The following is a 25,019-nucleotide window of genomic DNA, read 5'->3' as shown; positions in this document are numbered from 1 at the left end:
GGTGAAATGTTCTACTCTCAATGCGGGGTGTCACAGCGGGCAGGGAAGATGGCATGTCGGCAGCGTTCTCTGCTGTGTTGTAAGGAATACTGAAAACAAAATCCAAGGGGATGATCCCATGACATCACCTTCAATCAGAACAGAGCCAGCCAGCAACTTGGCTTTCCTAGAGATTGGGCAGGCATTTATAAATACCAACACCTTCCTCCCACGCAACACCCCCCTCCCACGCAACACCCCCCTCCCACGCAACACCCCCCTCCCACGCAACACCCCCCTCCCACGCAACACCCCCCTCCCACGCAACACCCCCCTCCCACGCAACACCCCCCTCCCACGCAACACCCCCCTCCCACGCAATACCTCCCTCCCACGCAACACCCCCCTCCCACGCAACATCCCCCCATGCAACACCCTCCTCCCACGCAACACCCTCCTCCCACGCAACACCCCCTCCCACGCAACAGCCCCCCTCACACAACACCCCCTACGTGACACCTCCTCCCACACAACAGACCCCCTACGCAACAGCCCCCACCATGCAACAGTTGCCCCCCCCCCATGCAACAGTCCCTCTCCCAAGCAACAGACCCCTCCCACGCAACAGCCCCCCCTCCCTCACAACAGCCCCCTCTCCTACACAACAGCCCCCTCTCCTACACAACAGTCCCCTCTCCCATGCAACGCCCCCCCCCCATGCAACTCCCCGCTCTCCCACACAACACCGCTCCCCCTGCGTATTTAAATTTATTCCAAAGGGTTCCCAAGGTTGAATGTTGTGAATTCCGTTGTCACTAGTGGGCGGCGGGGTGATCGGTACTGGACCTCCTGCTGATGTATAACGAGTGTTGGACCTCTCGTGACATTTTGCGCTCATGTCGACATTCATGCCCGCATAATTCCAAGGGATCATAGGATTATCACAATATATGTTGAATATCACAGGAAAATAGACATGGACTGATAATTTCATTATTGTACGTAAAGATTAGGATTTTAGCAATCCTTGGGCAATGCTGTGGGAGATGGTTGGACCAGTGAAATGCCAGGAAGTTTAGAAACAGCGTGAACAGCAGTGTCCCAGTTGCCCGCTAGCTGGATGTGGGCGACTAATTTCAAAATGGAAAGGCTCAACCAAAGCCCATCTTCTCGGCCACCCACGTTTTTCCAGTGGCAGAGCAGCTCCATGTCTGGTGGTCTCCCAGTGGCTGCCTGGGCTGGAGAGGAGCATCAGGCTCAGAGGTCTCATGCACCTCCAAAAAAAATACAATTCTTTGCCACACCTGTGAGGACACTCAAAATCGACGTACCATCACATTTCCTTTGCTGCCTCAGCAATGGCCATTTCTCTTGTATGAATTCCCACAGCTGCAGAGCTGCTAACCTGGTTGGGCTGGCAATGTGGAAGGCCCACTCGCCTTCCATAGTAGGCCATCTGTCTGCCTGTCAGCTCTTAATTGCCTCATCCTGCGAACATCATGGTGGAATTCTGGCCTCCTGTGCTGACCACTGGAAGGACACTGTAGGCTCAACTACCCCCTTTTATTTTGGAAGATACCAGTCAAGAATTATGACAAATAGTGAATGATGATTACATTATTATCTAGAATCTTAGGAATGTAAAAAGCAACATTAGTCACAAGCATTAGCTATTCAGCTCCTCAGATTCTTCTTCAACTTTCAATGACATTAGTTCGTGATAGTCAGGAACAAAGTTTGAATTAGTCCTAACTATTATTTTAATTATGTTATTGCCATTCCAAGGTACCAGCCTTGTTTATTTGACCATCATTGCCAATGTTCACAATCACTAAGCTCTATATTTCTGATACATGTTGACATTCACACATACACGGTGCAATTCTCCCAGCCAACTATGCTGCTTGAGTAGTGTAGAGGGCCAAGAAACATCAGCGGGTGGGCTGAAATGAGAATCGCAACCAACATCCAGTCAACCGTGACTTTCCCAGGGCATTTTTTATGACATAATCAGCTTTGCATTGGGAAACAGCATGAGGCTGATTACCAAATTGAAATTCACAGTTCAATGTCATTAGCAAGCCTGGGACAGTATTGTCTAGGCTCACTAATGTTTCTGACCTCGCTGGGAGTTGTTCCCAATAGTGGGGATTAAAGATGGTCCCCATCATTGGGAATCAGACATAATGGCCTTACTGTTGGTGGGGGGTGGGGGGGGTGGTGTCAGAGGCCAATGATGCCCACTGCAGGAGGTCAGAGGCATGGGGTGGGATGCCCCTTGGGCAGTGCCAGCTTGGCACCCTAGCAGTGCTCATTAGGCACTGGACAGTACGAGGAGGGCGGGGTTCTTCTGGGGGCAAGGCCTGACTGGGGGTAGGCCGATTGATGGTGGTGCTAGGGGGATAGCGGGAACTGCTGTGCAATCTGCCACAGTGATCGGTGGGGGAGGGAGAGGGGCAGCTTTGCCATAGTAGGGGGGGGGTCTGACTGCTGTGGGGGGTGGGGGCGATCGGGGCTGGTCATGGGGGGATGCAATTTGGGCTGGCCATCCTGCTCATTGGATATTTAGGTTTTTTTGGGAGGATTGCCCCCAAAATCTGTGGAAGCCACAGACGCCAGCTTATTATCTAAGGATTCTATAGACAATATGTGAATACGTTTTCTTTACGTCTTTCTATTCATGTGTGCCTGGCAAACATTCTCTCTGCCTGAAAGAACCCATCCTTACTGCTGCTTTCTGGCCATTCCAATCATTGATTTGATTTGGTTTATTATTGTCACATGTATTAACAGACAGTGAAAAGTATTGTTTCTTGCATGCTGTACAGATAAAGCATATCGTTCATAAGAAGGAAATGAGAGAGCGCAGAATGTAGTGTTACAGTCATAGCTAGGGTGTAGGGAAAGGTCAACTTAATGCAAGGTAAGTCCATTCAAAAGTCTGACAGCAGCAAGGAAGAAGCTGTTCTTGACTCGGTTGGTACGTGACCTCCAGACTTTTGTATCTTTTTCCCGAAGAGGAAGAAGGTGGAAGAAAGAATGTCCAGGAAGAAAGAATGTTGTATGGGGTCCTTAAGTATATTGAGGCAGCAGGAAGTGTGGACGGAGTCAATGGATGGGAGGCTGGTTTGTGTAATGGATTGGGCTACATTCATGACCTTTTGTAATTCCTTGTGGTCTTGGACAGAGTAGGAGCCATATTAAGCTGTGATACAACCAGAAAGAATGCTTTCTATGGTGTATCTGTAAAAGTTGGTGAGAGTCATAGCTGACATGCCAAATTTCCTTAGTCTTCTGAGAAAGTAGAAGTGTTGTTGGGTTTTCTTAGCTATTGTGTTGGATGGGGGGACAAAGACAGGCTGTTGGTGATCTGGACACCTAAAAACTTGAAGCACTCAACCCTTTCTACTTTGTCCCCATTGATGCCGACAGCAGCATGTTCTCCTTCAGACTTCCTCAAGTTGATGACAATCTCCTTTGTTTTCTTGACGTTGAAGGAGAGATTATTGTTGCTGTACCAGTTCATCAGATTCTCTTTCTCATTCCTGTACTCTGTCTCATCATTGTTTGAGATCCCACCCGCTACAGTAGTGTTGTCAGCAAACTTGAAAAGTGAATTGGAGGGGAATTTGGCCACACAGTCATAGGTATATAAGGAGTGTAGTAGGGGGCTAAGAACACAGCCTTGTGGGGCACCAGTGTTGAGGATGTTCGTGGCGGAGGTGTTGGGCATTCCCATGTTGTAAGACCTTCCCTTGGATTAGCTATGCATCCTAAATTCTGAGATGAAGCCTAGTCATATCAACAGGCCTGCAGCAATGGTACAGCTACAGGATTGGAGGCCTCATGTCCGGGTCCAAGGATAGAAATTAGACAGCTTTCAGTTCCTTGCATTGAAAAGCAAAACACTATCTGTTTGGAGTTGAGAGAAGGTTGCAAGCTGCTTTTTTTTTCATATCTTCAAACTGAAGGAGCTGCATGCAACATTTAAGCTCATTCTCAACAAAGAAAAATCAGCTATTGTATCTCTTGACTAAAATTTACCCAGGACATATTTCTGTAAAAATAAGCAAAATGAAATAACATTCAATAGATATTAATTAATTCTCAGAAGCTTACCTATTTATATTTTTCATGACCTTTTGATTCCTCCACTCTCTCAGGACCATGAAGAAATTTTTGTTGCATTTTGTACTTCCATACTCGATGATACTATTTATGACATCTAAAAATCAATTGACCATTTTTGTGGCTTTTTCTGTCTGGACATACACTGTCAAAGAACAATGCATTTGATTCTTTAAGTCTCTTTACTTATCCACCCTCTTCAAGGTCTTTCTACTGATTACGTAGTCTGATTCCTATTTTCCCTCCTGAAATATACCTCATGCTTATTCACAGAGATAAGAGGCTCTGCACTGTCCCCAGAAATGCACTACATTTTGGTGGATTCAGTGCAGTGTAGTGCCTGCACACAGAGAAAAACTCAATGGGATTTCTTTTGGTTCGTGGCGTCTGCTGTAATTCTAGCTGCCACAAGAAAATTAGACATTACGTACAATTGGCATTGAATGATGCCAATTCTCTCCCGAACACTCATGGCCAACATCCCAAAAAATGCTAATCTAAAAGAGCAATTGTTCCTTGCCACGGTCAATATTGAGAGAAGATGATAATAAATAGCTGCTTTGTCATTAAATTTCCACTCTTACTCCTTGCTTTTTGCCATTTTCTGTGCCTTCATCTTGCCAAAAGATTTAGTAATTCTCCTGGTGCTGTTGCTTTACCCTGAATAGGTTATTAAATATCGTCCATGCTGTTCCCCGTTGACATTTCCCCCTTTGTTTTTTGGCTACCCTGAGAGACCGAGGGATAGAAATTGCATTGCCTTGCTTGCATTTGTCAGATGTAAAATGGGTGGAAAGCATCCCAAATTGGTCCTGGAACAGCCTTCACTTAATCTGTGCAAGAATCTGTCCCACGTTTCAAGTTGCGGGGCCCACATTTCAGGTGCCCTGAAGACCGGCATTGGACCTTTTGAACATGTTCTTGAGAAGTAAAGGACCCCTTTGCAAAATCAGTCAGCCATAAGCAAGGCAGGTGTCAGGCCTCACAGTTCTTCAGTAACCTCTGCTGGAACCAACAAGAGGGAAGAGAGAAAGAAAAATGTTTGAAGTGGAGTAGCTACTTTACAATTTGTAGACAATGTGGTTTTTTGCCTTCGTTAATTACATTCATTAATTTACTTCATTAATTACATTTTAATTTTTTTTAAGGGTCCTCCAGGTTCATCTGGCTCCCCTGGCAAAGATGGTAGCAGTGGTTATCCTGGCTCTATTGGCCCTCCTGGTCCACGCGGTTCACGAGGAGAAGCTGGCCCCACCGTAAGTAAATAAGAGAAACCAACTAATAATGGTGATAATTAAGAACTCCCATGTTTGTCGTTCACGTTGTAAAGTAAGATACAGAGGAGAAAAAAGGAGGGGCAGGTGACATGATGATCAAAGAAACTATTGTAGCTTTGGAAAGGCATGGTATAGTTGAAGATACAAAGAGGCCAGCCACTCTAGTGGGACCTTGCAGTCCTGCCCACAGTGCACCCAAGTTTCCGGGCGGCACGGACAGAGTGGTTAGAGTCAATGGGAAACTCCATTAACAGTGGCGGGATCAGAAGATCCCACTGCCAGTGAACGGCATGCCGCCTCCCACCCTGAGAAACACGGAGGCCAGAACATCTCACCCAGAGTCTATTTGGTTAAAATTGAAGAGGAGCGATTAGGCTGCAGGATGTAAATTACTGATCACCAAATAATGAGAGGGAGGTGGAGGGACAAATCTTCAGGAGAATGACAGAAAGGCGGAAGCGTGGCACAGTCTTGGTAATGGGGGAGTCAGTGATCCTAATGTAAACTGGTATGACGGGAAAAGGGGGCAACAGATTCCTAGAAAGTGTGCAAGAAAACTTTCTTCCTGTGCTTATCTGGCATGTTGAGGCAGGGAGCAAGGCTGGGTTTAGTGCTGAAGACGGAAGTGCGCCAGGTAGAGTATGTTCCATTGGGAAAGCATTTGGGGAACATGTTTACAACATTTTCAGGTTTAGCTATGGAAAAGGGCACAGTGCAGCCAAGTATAAAAATACTTGAGGAGAGCCAATGCTCAGTCAAAAAGGAATCAGATTGGAATCTAAAGGCAATAGGCAAAACAGTAATAGACCCAATGAGAGTGCAATAAAGAAGAGGTGGTTTGATTACAGAGTAGGCCTATCTCCATGGTGGGGAAAGGGTGCACATACAAAGCTAGAGATTAAATGGATAACTAAAGATCCAGAAGTCAAATTGAAATGGCAAAAGGCATTTCATGATATGATAGAGAAAAAAACTGAACAAATGAGAGTAAACCTAAAAAAAAGGGAATACGAGGGACAAGGAGAGAATGAGAATGCAAAATGCAAAGTCGTTTCCCTAAATTATTTACTGGATCTACTTGTGACCATTTTATATTTTTGGTCCCCAATTCTGGTCTTGCCCGCAAGTGGAAACAGATTTTCCATGATTTGATTCGATGTATTATTGTCACTTATATTGGTATACAGTGAAAAATATTGTTTTTTGCGCTGCACAGACAGAGCATACCATTCATAGCGTACAGGTGGAATTTTCCCATCCCGCCTGCCATGGGAATCGTAAAGGGCAGGTTACACAACATGCAAAAATCTGTTGACCTTAGTGGGATATTCTGGTCTTGGGGTGAATGTGGCTGGAAAATCCCACCCTGCATAGGGGAGAAGGAAAGGAGAGGGTGCAGAATATAGTGAAAGGTAGAATTAGAGCGCATGCTGGGGATAGCTCACAAGAAGTCATCTCACACCGACGCCATCTTGGATTCTTCCCTGATGGATATAAAGTCTCAGTTCTGATATCTTTCTATTGGATTATTTTGGCATCTTTTCATAATATGGAGGTTAGCACTGTTTACTGTACTTCAAGTACGGTTCAACAACGTTTCACAATTTTCACATAACCTTCATGCTTTTAAGTTCTATCAATTTTAACAATCAGCCCCTGTGTTTTTTTTATGGCCATAGTAACCTGTGCAGCTACCATCAGTGATTTGTGTATCTGCACCTCCCGATCAAGTTGGTTACCCCATTTCAGGACTTCAGATAATTTTAAACTTAAAAAGGTTGTGCATGCAGTAAGTACACGCTTATCCTGATAGCATCAGGCCTCACGCTCTATCGAAAATCTCATCCCTGTCAGCTGACTAACCTGAGGGGGTTTGCTGGGTAGCATATTGGGGGCCCTTACTCATCTCATTAAATCCCTGAGCCACCATACAATCCCAGTGGGTGGAGGGATAATTGGATTTAAGTGGCTCATTAACAAACCAAGTGGATATCCTGACTTAGCAGAATTCTCAGCACTGGGAGTCAGTCACATGGCCTCCTCTATGATTCTTTGGGCCCACCTCTTCAACAAACTCCAGTAAATTTGCTCTATATTTAACTCCCGCGCTCTGTTTTCTTTTTTGACGCCTCCTTGCGCCCATTCTGCCATTTTGTCTCCCGGCTCGTTATGTTCTAACTTTAGTCATGAGCCCACTGTGTAGTTCCTCATTGTGGGCACAGCGCACAATGGTTAACGCTGCTGCCTCACAGTGTCAGAGTCCCGGGTTCAATTCCAGCCTCAGATAGACTGCCAGTTTGGTTTCGCTTTGGATGGAAAATGGAAATTACCATTTTCTGTCCAGGCTGAAAATTAATCTCCAGAAACAGTCCTTGTTACAGCAGCACAGTGGCTAGCACTGCTGTATCAGTGCACCAGGGACCCAGGTTCAATTTCGGATCACTGTCGTTGTGGAGTTTGCACATTCTCCCTGTGTCTGTGAGGGTTTCCTCTGGATGCTCTGGTTTCCTCCTACAGTCCAAAGATGTGCAGGTTAGTTTGATGAGCCATGTTAAATTGTACTTTAATGTCAGGGGGATTAGCAGGCTAAATACATGGGATTACGGGGTAATGGGTGGGATTGTTGTCGGTGCAGGCTTGATGGACCGAATGGCCTCCTCTGCACTGAAGAAACTCTACAAAATTCTTCTATTCCATGAAGGCTTTTTGGAAAACTAAATATATGGTTGGAACTTTTGGCTGATCGTGCCTCACCTCCGCTGTAGGTAAGCACAGAGAATTTGGTGCCCAGTCAAATCTCCATTCACTGTAACAGGGCCAGAAAATCCCACCGGTGTGAATGGCTGGAAAATTCTGCCCAGGATATCTATATCATGAGCCTTACCTCTCCACTCAGATATATCCTTACAGAATTTAGTAAGGTTGGTCAAAAAGACCTTTCCCTTTGCAATTCATGCTGATTGCTTTTAATCATTAGTCTCTCCATATTTCTGTATTACAACTCTGATTAAGAATTCCATTATCTTTCTTACCACAGATATTATGAATAGATGAACAGCTAACATAAAAACAAACCCATAAGTTTTATACAAACGCAAACATTACGGTGGCACAGTGGTTAGCACTGCTGCCTCACAGCGCCAGGAGTCTGGGTTCAGTTCCAGAAGTGTGGAGTTCATACGTTCTCCCTGTCCCTATGTGGGTTTCCTTTGGGTGCCCCGGTTTCCTGCCACTGTCTTAAGATGTGTAAGTTAGGTGGAAATGTATGGGGTTACGGGGATAGGATGGGAAAGAGGGCCTGGATAAGATGCTCTATTAGAAAATCAGTGCAGACTTGATGGGCCAATGGCCTCTTCTGCACTGTGGAGATTCTATGATTGTATGAAAATATTGGCCAAAGGAAGGGTGGGGCTGATTCAAAACCAAGAATGCGATATTTGAAGAGTTAGAGGGAATTGTTGCATTATTAAATGAGCACCTTGCATCTGTCTTCACCAGAGAAGAGGCTGTTGCCAATGTACCAGTATGGAAGAAGCATTAGCAATCTTTGATAAGGCAGTGGTGTAAGTGGTATCATCACGACTAGTAATCCAGAGGCCCAGGGTAATCCTCTGGTGACCTAGATTTGAATTCCATCATAGCAGATGATGAAATTTGAATTGAATACAAATCAGGAATTACAAGTCCAATGTCGATTGTTGTAAAGAGCCCAACTGGTTCACTGATATCTTTTAGGGAAGAAAATCTGCCATCCTTACTTGGTCTGGCCTACATGTGACTCCAGCACCACAACAATGTGGGTGACTCTTAAATGCCCTTTCAAGGACAATAAATGTTGGCACAGCCCAGCCAGCGATGCCCACATCCCATGAAAGAATTTTTAACATGATAAGGAGGAGGTTGAAAAGGTTGGCAGTTTTTAAAGTAGAAACCTCATTTGGTGCGGATGGAACGTATCCTAGGTTACTGAAGGAAGTCAGAATGAAAATTACAGAAGTAGTGGGCACCATCTTCCTAAGCGCCTACAAGATGGAAGTGCCAACAGGCTGGAGGATTGCCTCTTTTCAAAATAAGAGAGGGATAACTCTGGCAGTGTCACACCCGTCAATCCAACATCAATGCTGGGGAAGCTTTTAAAAACACTAATCTGGAACAAAATTCATTGACGTTTAGGAAAGTGTCAATTAATAAATGAAAGGCAGCATGAATTTGTTAAAGGGAAATCATGTTTGAGTAACTTTTTTGAGCTATTTGGCAAATTAACAGAGAATTATGATAATGTTCAAAGATGTATGAGTTAGGTGATTGGCCATGCTATATTGCTCCTTAGTGACAGGGATTAACAGGGTAAATGAGTGGGGTTACGGGAATAGGGCCTAGGTGGCATTGTGCTCATTGCAGAATCGATGGGCCAAATGGCCTCCCTTCTGCACTGTAGGATCCTATGATTCTATGATAATATTGCAGTGGTAAGTACAAGACTTTCAAAAGGCATTTGGCAAAATGCCACATAATTGAGCAAAATGAAAGCTGGTGGGATCAAAGGGAAGGTAACCATGCAGATACAAAGAGATACAGAGTAGAGGTGAATGCATGGTTTGCAGACCAGAGAAAAATATTCCCCGGAAGTCAAATTTGATATATCTTTTTGAGATATATCAATGACCTTGGATTTAGGTATAAGGCAGATTTTCAAAGTTTGAGGATGACCCAAAACTGGAAAGGAGAATAAACAGTGACAAAGATAGTAACAGCCTCTGCGGGGGCATAGGCAGACAGTTGAAATGGGCAGACACATGGCAGAAGTAAACTGTGGGAATTTTGGCAGAAAAGCGAGAGCATAAGCTAAATATTGCAATTTTAAAGGGGAGACAGGAAGTGAGAAATCTGAGAGTGTGTGCACAAATTCGTGGAGGCGGCAGGACAAGTTGAGAAGGATATTAAAATGTATGTGTGATTTATTAATAGAGGCACAGGGCACAAAAGCAAGGTTACACTAAACTTTATAAAACACTGGCTTGGCCGCAGCTGGTGCATTCTGTTCAATTTTGGGCACTACACAACTGTCCAAATTTCAGAGAATGTGCTGAGGAGATTAACGAGATTGGTGCCAGGAATGAGGGATTTCAGTTGTGTGGAAAGAGCAGGACAGTGGGATTAATTGAATAGCGGTGCCAAAGAACAAACCCTAAATAAGGGCATTATATCTGACTGAGATTCTCAAGCAAATTCCTGTGAGTTTATGAATTGAAATGCCAATCAGTTATACTTTTATCAGGGAACACTAACTATGAGTTATGTACTTCGAACTCCACAGGGTCCTCCAGGTAACGATGGCCCGGCTGGCATACCTGGCTCCCCTGGCCCTCCTGGTCCCTGTTGTGGAGCAGCATCATTTGGCGGTGGAGAAAAGGGTCCGGCGTATCCAAGGAAGGGCTACTTTGGTGATCAGCCTATTGAATCTGCAAATATACAAGGGGAAGAAATAATAGCTGCCCTGAAAATCCTTAACGGCCGAATGGACACACTCCTGAACCCAGACGGATCACAAAAGAGCCCTGCCCGTAGCTGCCGTGACCTCAAATTTAGTCATCCAGAATCCAAGAGTGGTAAGAAAGCCAGCTGAGAAGAAAATTTCTATTGGATTAAATTTATTGTAACTGGCGATGACACATTTTGGGGTAGTGTATAACGTGCTTTATAAACCTCAAAAAATGTCAGGCAGGACAAAACCAGCTGGATGATCAACACTCATGATGGGTGGAACATCTTCATTAGATAATCCTTCTTGTAGGCGTATTACCTCACAGGAAAGGCAACAATAAGATTGAGAGGGGAAACCCAGGGCCAATAGTGGGGGAAACATCTCGACAAAACTCCTCTCCACTCCCCTCAAGCTATCAAAACCAGAGCAAGAGGTCACACGGACAATATATTAGTTATTCACAAACCCAGTCATTAGCATTCAGTTAAATGCGTCCTTTCATTGCAAATCAAGATTGGGCAAAATCTCACCAAAAAATGGCAGTTTTGGATCCAGTGAGAAAAATGGCAAGTTTTCCCTCCAGATCATAGCATTCTGCTATGAAAAGACAAGTGGGCATGTTTCACGTTTGTCAGTTAGGCCCTCAACACGCTGGTAAAGCTCGATTATACTGAAATAGGGGCGTCATGTTTAAAGGGTGCCCTGATCTGACCAAACAATGACATCGACCCCCTCCCCTGCCCACCACAGAGCTCTCTAGGCCTTCCCTCAGCCAGGATTGATGCTGGCACTCATCGTTTGCCCCCACCAACAAACTGGAGACAGCATTTCTTTTCCCCCACCCCCATTTTCCCTCTAAACCTTTCACCTCTTCTGCCCCTCCTGACAGTCAGTGTCTGCAACCCCCCCCCCCCCCCCCCGACCCCAAGCATCGGTCCCCTTTGCCCCCCCAAACCTCCACCTGTATAGTCAATGCCGGCATCCACCTCTATTCCCCCCAAATGGCTGTCACCTGCATCCCCAGTTCCTACATCCACCCCCCTCCCCCCAAAACAGCAAATAAATAAATCCCCCATCCACCATGAGGGTCCAACTTGGGTCCACTGTGCCCCTTGACACAGATTATCACTGTCAGGTTGGCATGGTGTCAAGTTGTGCCAAGGGGCAGTGGGCAGTGCATGAGTACGTATGTTGTTTGAGAGATTGCATTTTTAGCCACAGTATAAATGAAGCTTGCCAAATATCTAAGCTTGCTGTGCCTTGCAAACTGATATATGTATTTTGAATTACATAGAATCACATTGAATAGAATTAATCTGAACTATTCTCTGATTTAAATTACAGTTGGCCTCAGTGCTAATCCTGTCCCTCTCCCTTTATTCTTCCCTTTGCAGCCCCCGGGAGGGAATCGGTACTAAACGTCAGGGCATATAGTGCGGGGTGGGATTCAATATGCAGCAAGGAAAGTTGTTAATGACATGTAAATGTCGATGAGGAGTGGTGAAATTTGAAAGTCGTGATCTCACTGCTGAGATCAGCGCCTTCTGGGGTTTCACCGAATCTTGAGCACCTGCTGCCATTGCTGCGGATGGCGAGTGTGGGCTCAAGTTCACCCCCAGTATTTCCCATTTCTGAGTGAAAAATGGAATACTTCCAAACCCAAGACACCTCACCTTTTTACAGAAGGTTAGTATTGTTAGAGTTGTTAACATACAAATAGCAACATGTTTGTATCATATTCTCCAAAATTGAGTGCTAAAAAGAAATTAGTCAGATATTATGTCTGTTCAAGTATCAAAGAGTGGGATATATGCAAACATATTGATTTATATACTTAAATCTCAACTTTTATTATCTCCAAAGGCCTTTCTACTACTAAATTCTATTAAATGGTCAGAAAGTGTCCCACTTTTGAATTTCACATCTGTCAGACAACAAACTCCTTCTGCAGACTATGCCTTTGGCAGCAAAAGAGAGATATAAATTCTTACTAAGTAAACAGGGCAACTAAAGGATTTAGAAAGGCCAGCTTACTCGTCAGCTGTGTTACTTCATCAGGCAAGATTTGTACGTGTCTGTCTACAAAATTACTTAACCAACTTTTCGCTTTTACTGAATTATTGAGTAAAACATAATGAAACGGTGGGTCTCATAAAAAAGTTCACTCCTCTTGATGCTTTGTGGTCAAGAAGAAGATGAAAAGTGCAGGCATGTAGCAGAATGTCAGGGTAATTATTCCATTTCACTAAATGAAATAACCCAGCCTTCCATCATTAAAATGAATGAGCGGAGAAGCTGTGCCCTGTCAATGTGGCATTTCTCAATCTACCCAGCGTAGAAGCAGAAAATAAACTGCACCGAGCTATGATTTTCAGAAATTGGTGGAAGCGGTTGAGGAATTCTAAACAAATACAACATGAGAAGGATTTGTACAGTCACTTTTTAGGAATACGGTGACTAAATGAAATAAGAAAAATAAATCTCTCCATGTGGCAAAGATAAGACCCAAATATTCCCAATCAGGCAAACATTATCTTTATTCTAATCTGTAATTGAACTACCGAAATAATGGCAAATATTGCATGAGTAGATATGTTGTTTGAGATGTTGCAATTTTGGTTATCGTTAGCCACAGTATTAATGAAGCTTGCCAAATTTCTAAGCTTGCTGTGCCTTGCAAACTGATATATGTATTTTGAATTACGTAGAATCACATTGAATAGAATTACTCTGAACTTTATTCTAATTTAAGTTACAGTTGGCCTCAGTGCTAACCCCAGCATTGTAAATAGGATTTTGTGACTTCTTGCACTTAGCTCTGCTGTTGGAAAAATATCATTGTGGAATTAGGCCAGTCCTGTGTCACAAGGATGACATTGTTTTGTGGAATACTTCCTCTTGCAAATACTGGATCTTGTATCCGTGCCCCACTTCAGGCAGTTGGGGGAAAAGTAACAAAACGGAAACTCATTGTCACTCTTCAAAAAACAAAGTTGGAGAAATATTGTTGAAGCCATTCGGTTTATAATTGAACTTGATGTTCCAAATGCATCTTTCTTCCCTTCCCCCACTAGTAATCTTGAAATTTTCCTTTGCTGCTTTAATCAAAGTGGATAATTTTTTGTTGAGTAATTAGAATGATTTGGGGAGTTGAACGCGGAACATCAGAAGAAAATTGCTGAAGGCACAGAGGTTGGAGACTTACCAAACCGTCAGTAGGTTTGGAAACGACTTCAAGAAAATATATGTAGGTTGGAGAAATAAATGAACATGTGGCAGACACAGTGGGCGAGATTTTCCAGCTATTCCCACCAGTGGGATCTTCTAGTCCTCCTGACAGCAAACCCCACTTTGCCCACCATGAGTTCCCCAGCAGCGAGCGTGCGAATAACGGGAAACCCTGTTGACAGCAGGCGGGACCGGAAGATCCTACCACTGCTCAGTGATAAAACATACCGTGGTTTTGGGGGAGAGGGCGTCATTGTTGGAAAATTATGATACAGCCAAACCCGAAGTAATGCATTTCGTGATGGAAAGCGAGTATTGGGAAAATACACCATGGCAAGTTGCTCAAGGGAACGAAGAAGCAGATTCTTAGTGGTTGTGTATCAAGGGCATTATATAGATAGCCCTGAAATTGGGTGTGGAGATCATGATAGATAATTGTCCCATGTCCATTCAAACTGGTAGTCATGATGTGGAGATGCCGGTATTGGACTGGGGTAAACACCATAAAGAGTCTCACACCACCAGGTTAAAGTCCAATAGGTTTATTTGGTAGCAAATGCCACTAGCTTTCGAAGTGCTGCTTCTTCGTAGGGTAAGTAGGAGTTGTGTTCACAAACAGGGCATATAAAGACACAAACTCAATTTACAAAATAATGGTTGGAATGTGAGTCTTAACAGATAATCAAGTCTTAAAGGCACAGACAATGTGAGTGGAGAGAACGTTATGCACAGGTTAAAAGGATGTGCATTGTCTCCAGACAGGACAGTTAGTGAGATTTTGCAGCCCAGGCAAGTCGTGAGGGTTACAGATAATGAGACATGAACCTCGTGTGCAGAACTTGGCTGTCAGTCTCTGCTCAGTGACTCTGCATTGTCGTGTGTCATGAAGGCCGCCTTGGAGAACGCTTACCCGAAGATCCGATGCCAAATGCCCGTGACCGCAGCAAACTACCCAGTCTTCAGGAGAATAGTGACCACGAAGCACACAACCCTGGCACATCAACCTCTGCAAGACGTGCCGGATCATCGACACGGATGCCATCATCTCACGTGAGAACACCATCCACCAGGTACATGGTACATTCTCTTGCAACTCGGCCAACGCTGTCTACCTGATACACTGCAGGGAAGGATGACCCGAGGCATGGCACATTGAGGAGACAATGCAGACACAATGAAAACGGATGAATGAACAGTGCTCAACAATCACCAGGCAAGACTGTTCTCTTCCTGTTGGGGAACACTTCAGCGGTCACAGGCATTTGGCGTCTGATCTTCGGGTAAGCATTCTCCAAGGTGGTCTTCACGACACATGACAGTACAGAGTCGCTGAGCAGAGACTGATAGCCAAGTTCCGCACACATGACGAAGGCCTCAACTGGGATCTTGGCTTCATGTCACACTATCTTTAATCCCCGTGACTTGCCTGGACCTGCAAAATCTCACTAACTGTCCTGTCTGGAGACAATACACATCTCTTTAACCTGCGCTTAACACTCTCTCCACTCACATTGTCTGTACCTTTAAGACTTGATTACTTGTAAAGACTTGCTTTCCAATCACTATTTTATAAATTGAGTCTGCATCTTTATATGCCGTTTTTGTGAATAGAACTCCCATTTATCTGATGAAGGAGAGGCACTCTGAAAGCTAGTGGCTTTTGCTACCAAATAAACCCGTTGGACTTTAACCTGGTGTTGTGAGACTTCTTACTGCATTCAAACTGGGGCATGCTGTGTTCAATATGCTGCAGAACGGCTGCACACCTTAGCAGGGGACCCAAGTTGTTATGACGATACCACCAATTAAAGCTATCCTGCGTTATCTAAATCCAAACCTTACCTCTTGAAGGCAAGGTTCATCCCAGCAGGGGCTGCAAAGACTGGAGCAGCAGGACGAAATGACAAAAGTGACTCAACAGGCCAGAGAGTGTGACCCAAAGTTCCCAGGTTCCACACTAGAAGTCTTAGTGCAGGAGGAGAGAGATCTGTTCCGTCAGGGGGCTGGGTGACCTTGCAGTCAAATACCACAGCAGAGTATTCTAGCAGTTTAACCCTGAAGATCTGAATGCTCCCTCATGTGAGCTTCCTTTCATCTATGTAAAATAATGGCCAGTGTCAAATACATTGGTGAAGGGAGAGCATTAAATGTGCTTTTTCTCATGGCTGAAGAGCCCAATCCATGAGAGCCAGTTCCTGCCGATCGTGCCAGATATGAGGTGGTTCTCAGGTATCGTTATGTGTTGTTGCTTTCCGTTTATCAGCTGTTACCTGTTGTCAGGCTTCTATAACAACTGATCATCCTGGTGTTTTATGTCGGCCTACAGATAATGTTACAATTTCCCTCTGTTATTGACTAGTGTGAAAATTAATGGTTTGGGCTGCTTTGTCTTACTTGGAAACATCCTTGATCTTGGATGTCCTACTGGCCTGGCACCAGCTGCCTCACAGAACAGAATATCTTCAGGAATACATCAGTCTTCCACCCTGCGAGCATGCCTGAACCAGGGGAAGTTCCTTCTGCTTGATAAATGCTAGGATACTTGGGAACTTTTGCCCTTGAGAGGATGCCGCATTTGTGACTTTTGCCTTCCATGAGGTGCAGGGAATGTGTCATTAGACATGAAAGATGAAAATTGTTGTGCTTTCTTGTATTCTGTAAGTCATTTTCTCTGCTTCACAGCCCTACAGCAATGTGCTGAGAACACAGGCTTTGTAAACCCGCATTATGGTTGTTAGCCTCACAAATCTGCTAAAGGCGGTAGTTCCCTTTCCAATGTGTGTGTGAGTTCTGCGTCTAAATAGTTACATAGACCAAAGCAGCAGAATTTGCTAACCACATCTAGCAAAATGTTGATTAGTGTGACCGAGGATGGATATTTTATCATATACCAGGGTTTTCTTGATGCTTTTACAGCTTGAAGCTATAACCTTCTTGATGTAGGCTGCAGACATAGGAGAGAGACAATCCATGAGTCTTTGCAGCTGACTTTCGGTGTAAGTGACTAAAGTGGCATGATCAGAGTAGAGGAGCTCTTTTTTGTCTTAGCTGTCGGCCTGAATAGATTGTAGAGCTTGCGTCAGAGCTAGCATGCAGGTAAACTCCTTCCATATCAGCAGGAAAAGCAATGGTCAAGAACATGGCAAAGGAAATACCAAACAAAGTGGGTGCTAGGCCTCAGCCTCCAAACTTTTACCCTGCTTTTCTGAAGGCATTTGAGCCTCCGTTGATGTCTCCCGACCTACTGCACTGCTAAAGTAGCACAGTGGGCTGGGAGAATCACCCTCAAGGTGCTCTTCCTCTAACTTATCTTGAGCTTCACTTAAACAGGGCAGTAGGCCAAGGACAGAGATGTCAGTGCAAAATGGAGATTTAAAATGACAGGCCATTGGGAAGCTCAGGGGCCTGTCTGAAGGCTGAACAGGGATATTCTACAACCTGCGTTTGGTTCCCCTAGTTTGGAGGAGACCACATTGTGAGCAATGAATGCAGTTTATTAATGCTTTCCTGAAGTCTACAAAGAAGGCAGGTAATGCCAATTCCCTACACGTCTCTTGTAGCTGGTATGTTCACTGTATATCTGTCAGCATGGAAACCAGGGTGTGCTCCCAGCTACATTCAGTCCATGAGCAGATGGATTCCTAATAATGTTAAGGGGTGAAAAGGCCCTGTGGCAATTTCTGCCACCTTTTTGTATAACACAGTGATTGTTGTGTTAGACATGATTTCTGGAAAGGATTGTAAAAGTGTGGCAGTAAATGGGATTTTGCCCATTTAAGCAATTAGGCTTAGAGATTGAATAGATTGGGCCTGTACTTGTTAGAGTTTAGAAGGCTGAGGGGGGATCTTGTAGAGACTTACAAGATAATGAAGGGGATAGATAGCGTAGAGGTAGAGAGATTCTTTCCGCTTAGAAAGGAAAACAGAACCAGAGGGCACAGCCTCAAAATAAGGAGGGGGGGGGAGGGATGCAGTTTAGATCAGAGCTGAGGAGGAACTTCTTCACTCAAAGGGTGGTGAATCTCTGGAATTCTCTGCCTATTGATGTGGTGGAGGCTACCTCGTTGAATATATTTAAGTCACGGGTAGATAGGTTTTTGACAGACAGGGGAATTAAGGGTTATGGGGAGAAAGTGGAACTGATCCACTTCAGATCAGCCATGATCTTATTGAATGGCGGGGCAGGCTCGAAGGGCAAGATAGCCTACTCCTGCTCCTATTTCTTATGTTCTTATGTTCTTATCTCATCCTTACCACCTGCCTTCCTGCTGACTAAGGAATCAAAAACTCCAATTGCTGAGGTTTAACAAGACACTTGGAGGAATGCATTGACTGGAGACTGGGAGCTCAAAAAGCAGAAAACCATGGATGCTGGAAATTTGAAACAGTAACACTATTAACAGTAATACTCAGCAAATCAGGCAGCATCTGTGTTAATGGGCCCAATTCTCTGACATCGCCCACAGCTGGGATTCTCCAGCCCCGCTGACATGAGCGAAGATTTGGCTGAGAGCCAAATTCTCCATTCTCACTGGCAGCTGTAGTGGAGCTTGCGAGTCAGGAGAATTCCAGCCAATATTTCAGTTTGTTGATCTTTCGTCAGGATAGAGAAAAGTTGGAGAGGAAAGAGGATTTGAGCAAGTGGTAAGTGGGCAAGGAAGGCAGGAGAGAGTGAATGATAGAAGGGGCTCTTAACTGGACAAAATGGAGTGGTGATGGGGCAAGAAAAGGAACAAAGAAACAAAGATGTGCCGAGGGCAGATGTGCTGTTGTTTGAAAGCGAAAATAAAGCAAAGCAGGTTGTAAAGCCTAGGAAGCACAATAAGGAGAAGAAAGAGTACACTCTTAATTAGGCTGTAAAGTTCCTAATTCTTGGCCAGCATTCGCCCCAAAAGTCCCAAATTTGTGTGAAAACAGGAGTAAATCTCACAGATTTTTGTGTTAACGTGATTTTCAGAATGGATCTCCCACATTCTGTGCATCACAAAGCACCCTAACGTGATTCATCCTGAAAATCTGCAGCAGGGCCTATTCCTGCTGGAGAGGCTGGTAGCATAGCGCTGAACAGGTCACTGTGCACGCGCTGATCAGTCAGAGCGAAGATCGGTATATGTGCAGTGGCCCCACATTGCAGGCCTCGCAATTGCTCGCCAGCCCCACGGCCTCCCGATCACTGGCCAGCCCTGCAATGCCCCGTCGCTGGCCTTCTGTCTCTCCCACCCCAGTCACTGACCTTCTGACACCCCCCACCACTGCCAACCTGGGCCTCCCTGGGCCAGCCCCGATCTCTCCAACACCATCTCCTCCCCTCACCCCCATCCAGTATCAGCCCCAGCCCCTATCTCCTGAATTCCTCCTCCCCCCACCCACTTCCAGAAGTCGTGAACCCCACCCCCCCTGCAGACTGACCTTGCCCTGGCAGCCTAAACCCCCGCCGTCAGCTTTGATCCCGCACTCCCTACCTGGATGGCCCCTTCCCTCTGCCAATGATCCCAAATGCAGAGTGGCAACGGAACCACCTATCCCCTCAATAGGCCCTCCCCCCTCCCTCTGAGCCCACACCCATGGCACTGCCTGATGCCCAGTGGGCAGTGCCAAGGCACCTCTTGGGCATTACCAGTTTGCCCCTTGACTAGTGCCAGGATGCCAGGCTGGCACTACCCAAGTAACACCTCTCCTTACTGTTGACCTCCCGAGAGGGGCTCAATGGCCTCTGTTCCATCCAGCGGGCTCATTGCTGGCCATGGGGAGGGGTGGGGGGGAGTGGAGGAGGACATTAATGGGCCTGGAGACTTCAGTGCCGGACCCACTAATTAAATGCAAATGAAGATTTCCATACCTAAATCAGCTCTGCATTGATTTCTGGTGTGGAGCTGTTGACACTGGAAACCTTCAGCTAGGAGATGCATGGAGGCCTGGGCGCCCAGCAGGAAACCCATGAGACAGCGTCCACCGATGTCTCCCAGCCTGCTACACTGTTGGAACAGCACAGGGGGGCTGGAAGAATTGCCCCCAAGGTGCTGTTTCTCTAACTTACCTTAAGCTTCACCGAAGGACAGAGATGTCAGCGTGTGAGCAAGGTGGAGATTTAAAATGACAAGCCATCGGGAAGCTCAGGGTCCCACTTGAAGATTGAACAGTATGTTCTATAATCTGGGTTTGGTTTCCCCGGTTTAGAGGAGACCACATTGTGAGCAGCGAACACAGTATACTAAATTGAATGTAATACACTTAATTTGTTGCTTGACTTGGAAGGAGACCCTTGGACAGTAAGGAGAGAGGATGAAAAAGGACACATGTACATCTCCTATGTTTTCATGGGAAAGAACTGAATGTTGGGGGTGAGTGAAGAGTGGACCAGGGTATCACGGAGAGAACGTTCCCTTTGGAATTCTGAAACACATTTTTCCCTCCTCTTTCAGCATCCCTGATCTGGGCTGCCATTGAGAAATGTAGGCTAGTTATAAGTTGTGTTAATGCACAAATAGCTGGGGCTCCTGCATGCAGCCAAGTAAAAGCACATTTTGCACTGTACTACACAAAAAAAATTATTTTTCCCATTACAAGCAAAGTATTATGAAGCCGCTGTAGAAAATCACTAAGGATTTTGCTTTGATGTCATTATTATAGGAGAATACTGGATTGATCCTAATCAAGGCAGCACATTGGATGCCATCAAAGTACACTGCAACATAGAGACTGGAGAGACCTGTGTGTCTCCCAACCCCAAAAGTATTCCACGCAAAAACTGGTGGACAAGCAAAAGCATTGGTCGAAAGAAGCATGTGTGGTTTGGTGAGTCCATGGACGGTGGTTTCCACGTAAGTACCATGACACACGGTAGCACAAAACAGAATAGTAGAATAGTAGAATTCCTACAGTGCAGAAGGAGGCCATTCAGTCCATCGAGTCTGCACCAATAACAATCTCCCCTTAGCCCCACATACTTATCCCATTAATCCCTCTAATCTACGCATCCCAGAACACTAAGGGGCAATTTAGCATGGGTAATGCACCCATGTAATGGGTAAAATAAGATTGTAATAGTAATGGGTAAAACAAGATGAATAAGGGAAGAAAACAGATTAGAACTAATTAAAACATATTTAACTGTCCACCATAAGACAACTGGTGCAACGTTCACTGAATTGGAATTCACAAAATGATTGACTCTCTTGACTAGATGTCATAATTTGATGCTCAAGCCACATTTCTGAAGCTATGTTTTAAGACTTATAGGCCAGAATTCTCTGGCCCTGCTCATAGCTGGGGATTTCCAGTCCCGCTGTAGTGGACAGCTGAGCACCAAATTCTCCATTCTCATTGGCAACAGCAGTAGGCTGTGTACAACTGGAGAATTCCAGTCCTAACCATCACTTTTGTATCAGTACAGATCTCTAGACTGTCAGATACTTTTTCCTTTGGGTGCCCTTGCTTTATTCAAAATCAGAACTAATACTTAAGTCCTGTATCATATGGAGAGATCGCCATTGGAGACCAGAGGGAACTGGTGAAATTTTCCAGTTCCACAAAATACTCTCACACAGATTCAGCTGACTATTTAACATATCAATAAAGAAAATCAGATATGGTGTTAACTCACTGGCCTGTTCCACACTACTGCTGCTGACCAATTCCATCTCTGGGGTATTTAGAAATGTAATTGTTCTATGAAACCTTCAGAAGATATATTGCTGAGTGGTTCAAGATAAAGGTCCATCACCATCACCTTAACTGGAGATGAGCAATAAATACAGGCCTCTCCAGTGACGCGCATATCATGAGAATGAATAAATAAAAGCCTTCTTGAAAATAATGAAATAAATGTAGTAAAAATTTCTATTTCCTCAGTTTGGCTATGGTGACAATGCGATATCAAAAGATACCGTTGAAATCCAAATCGGATTCCTTCGACTGCTTTCCACTCAAGCATTCCAGAACATCACCTACCACTGTAAGAACAGCATTGCTTATCTGGATGCTGAGGCTGGAAATATGAAGAAAGCTTTAAAGTTGATGAGTTGGGTTGATGCAGAGCTCAGAGCTGAAGGAAACAGCAAATTTATATACAAGGTCCTTGAAGATGGTTGTACTGTAAGTAGCAAAAAGATTAAGACGACAAGAAATAGCAATATAAGGAGGCCATTTGGCCCATCGACCCTGCTTTGCCACTCATTAAGACATGGCTGCTTTGATTTGTAGCCTTAATTCCAATTTTCTGTCTTCTACCAACTTCCTTCCCCCGGCTCCCTTGATTCCTTTGAGGATCAACAATCTGTCCAACTAGATATGGAATATGTCCCCAGCCACCACTGTTTACTGTGGAAGAGAGTTCCAAAACTAATTGGCCTTCCGAGAGAAGAAATTTGTCCTCATCTGTCCCTATTTCTAGATTCCCTCACTTGGGGAAATATCCTCTGAGTCGATCTTGTTAAGCCCACTCAGAACCTGTCTTGTTTCAGTAAAATTATTTTTTATTCTTCTAAACTCCAATGAGAAGACAGATACAAAAGGTTTTTTCATTTGTTAACTGAATTCCCCAGTCTCAATTTTTAATGGGCCAACAGTCACTTTAACTACTGTTTTCATTTTATATACTTGTCAAAACTTTTACTGTCTATCTTTATATTTCTTCCTTGTTTTCTGTCATCTTCCAATTTGTCCCTCTTTTTTTAGTCATCTTGTTTTCTAAAATGTTCCCAATCTTCTGGCTTAAACTGTCTTATTGACATTACAGGTATTATTCTACAACTGTAGGTTTTGGGCTCATTTTAATTCAGTTTAATTGAATATGCTCCAGGTTGACAGCATTTTGTTAATACAAAGAATAAAGAAAGTTGTGGCACAGGAACAGGCTCTTCAATCTCCAAGCGTGTGCCGATCATGATGCCATTAACTAAACTTAAAAAAAAACCTTCTGCCCTTACTTGTTCAGATTCCTCTATTCCCTCCCTATTTATGTACTGATCCAGATGCCTTTTAAATGTTGCTAATGTACCACCACCTCTGGCAGCACATTCCAGACATCCATCAAGCTCTGCATGAAAAACTTCTCCCGCATGTCTCCCTTAAAATTTCCCCCTCTCACCTTGAACCTGTGCCCCTTTGCAATTGACATTTCCACCCCGGGAAAAAGCCTCTGACTGTCCACCCTGTCTATGTCTCTCATAGTTTTGTAGACCTCTATCAGGTCTCCCCTCAGCCTCCATCTTTCCAGTGAAAACAACCCTGGTTTATTCAACCTCTCCTCATAGCCAACACCCTCTAGACCAGGCAACATCCTGGTGAACCTTCTTTGCACTCTCTCCACAGCTTTGTGTCCTCGTGACCAGAACTGCACATAAAACTCCAATGAAAGTAAAAACTGAACTTTATTTTTGTTTACCTTCAGAAGCACACAGGAGACTGGAGCAAGACTGTATTTGAATATAGAACACGGAAGACTCTTCGCCTGCCCATTGTGGACATTGCACCATTGGACATTGGTGCTCCCGGGCAGGAATTTGGTGTTGACATTGGACCTGTCTGCTTCTTGTAAAGTCTAAGATTATTTGAACACCATCTTTTCCAGTGCTTAAACAAAATGGTCATGGACAAATTCATCTCTACACTGCACTCAGCCACATGCTTATATTTTGGATCTCCCAGGAGGAAATATCATCCAAATCACTATTCATCATTTTGACAGAAATTGTAGAAAATATCAAGATGGAAGATGTATAACAAGAGGATTTTGCCACATTAGTGTACAGATAACTGCTTCTCTATGGTGCCTAACACTGGGGTGAAATAAAGAAATATAATTTTATAAAGTACCGAACATTCCCGACACCAAATTTGACCTACTTTTCTTGCTGAGGTGAAAATCAGTGCGTGTGGAACTTGCCCAGTTTCATCTACCTCATCACGGACAGAAACTGGGATAGGGTTTGAGACTGCCAAGAAAATATTGCACTAATCATTGAAAGTTTCGAACTCTATTTGGAAAGGCGGCATTCTAGAAGCAGTCAATTTGAGGATCATTCAAGGACAAGTGCTTCATATGAACATGCATCAGGTTGTGATTGATGCTGGCAGCAGAAGTGAAATAGATGTTGTAACTACCCTGCATTCACTGTATGTTTGATCCGCTTATTCATTGGTGCTTGTGTTCTTGAATCAGATTTTGTCTTTAACTTGGTGCTATTTTATGAACAGACCTTCAAAAACTTAGCCAAAATCCTTTGCAGTTTGAAACTATTGCTGTTGTGGTAATTTGCTGGCCTTTCGATGACGCATTCCATTTTTATACATATTCATTTGCTGATCAGTGCTAAATTACCATCACTTTTATCAGCCTGATGCTTTCTGCCATTCATATGTCTAAACTTCAGCACATGGCTGAAGCCTATCAAAGGGTTCATTGACATTTAGTTATATAACAATCGGTTTGTCACTCGCCAAGATCAGGTTATTTTCTGTAATGGAATTTGAATGCTTATTTGTCGTACAAAAAACAAATAAAATGTACTGAAAAATTACTCGTTTTGATTTTACCATTTTAAACTGGGCAGCTCTAGGATGGAGTGACTGCAATATGCAGAGGCACACTGGATCTCCAGGTAAGGAATTAGGATACCCACAGAACTTAAAAATATTTGTACTGAACAATGGTAAAATAAATTATCTTCTGTTTACAAGGGAGAATATTACTAAATCGTGCCAGGAAGGATTGCTAAGGCTGTCCCCGCGTTGGACTGTATATGTGTCAACAACTTCAATTTATACAGTATCTTTTAAGACACTAAATCTCCCCTTAATCTGGTTTCCAATGGGGGTACCATAAGCATAGACATGGGTCAAAGGTGGAGGAGGAAAAACACATTGTTAAGATGGCGGTGCGGGCTCGTTGGGCTGAAGGGCCTATTTCCCGTGCTGTGTTG

General features: G+C 44.3%; 1 protein-coding gene across 1 annotated transcript in view; it reads left to right on the top strand.

Annotated features, from left to right (window-relative positions):
- Positions 1-24,617, top strand: part of LOC145349809 (uncharacterized) — a 113,832-nt gene extending 89,215 nt beyond the window's left edge. The window contains exons 41-45 of the mRNA XM_080198353.1: positions 5,256-5,363; positions 10,702-10,993; positions 20,728-20,918; positions 21,949-22,191; positions 23,489-24,617. Of these exons, the coding sequence (XP_080054479.1) occupies positions 5,256-5,363; positions 10,702-10,993; positions 20,728-20,918; positions 21,949-22,191; positions 23,489-23,635 (981 nt within the window). The 3' untranslated portion in view covers positions 23,636-24,617. The remainder of the gene's footprint in view (positions 1-5,255; positions 5,364-10,701; positions 10,994-20,727; positions 20,919-21,948; positions 22,192-23,488) is intronic.
- Positions 24,618-25,019: the final 402 nt, after the last annotated feature.

The sequence above is a fragment of the Carcharhinus amblyrhynchos genome, chromosome 11, assembly GCF_965287045.1.
Source record: "Carcharhinus amblyrhynchos chromosome 11, sCarAmb.v2.hapA, whole genome shotgun sequence".
NCBI classification, from domain to species: Eukaryota; Metazoa; Chordata; class Chondrichthyes; order Carcharhiniformes; family Carcharhinidae; genus Carcharhinus; species Carcharhinus amblyrhynchos.
This window is presented reverse-complemented; position numbering and strand designations above follow the sequence as displayed.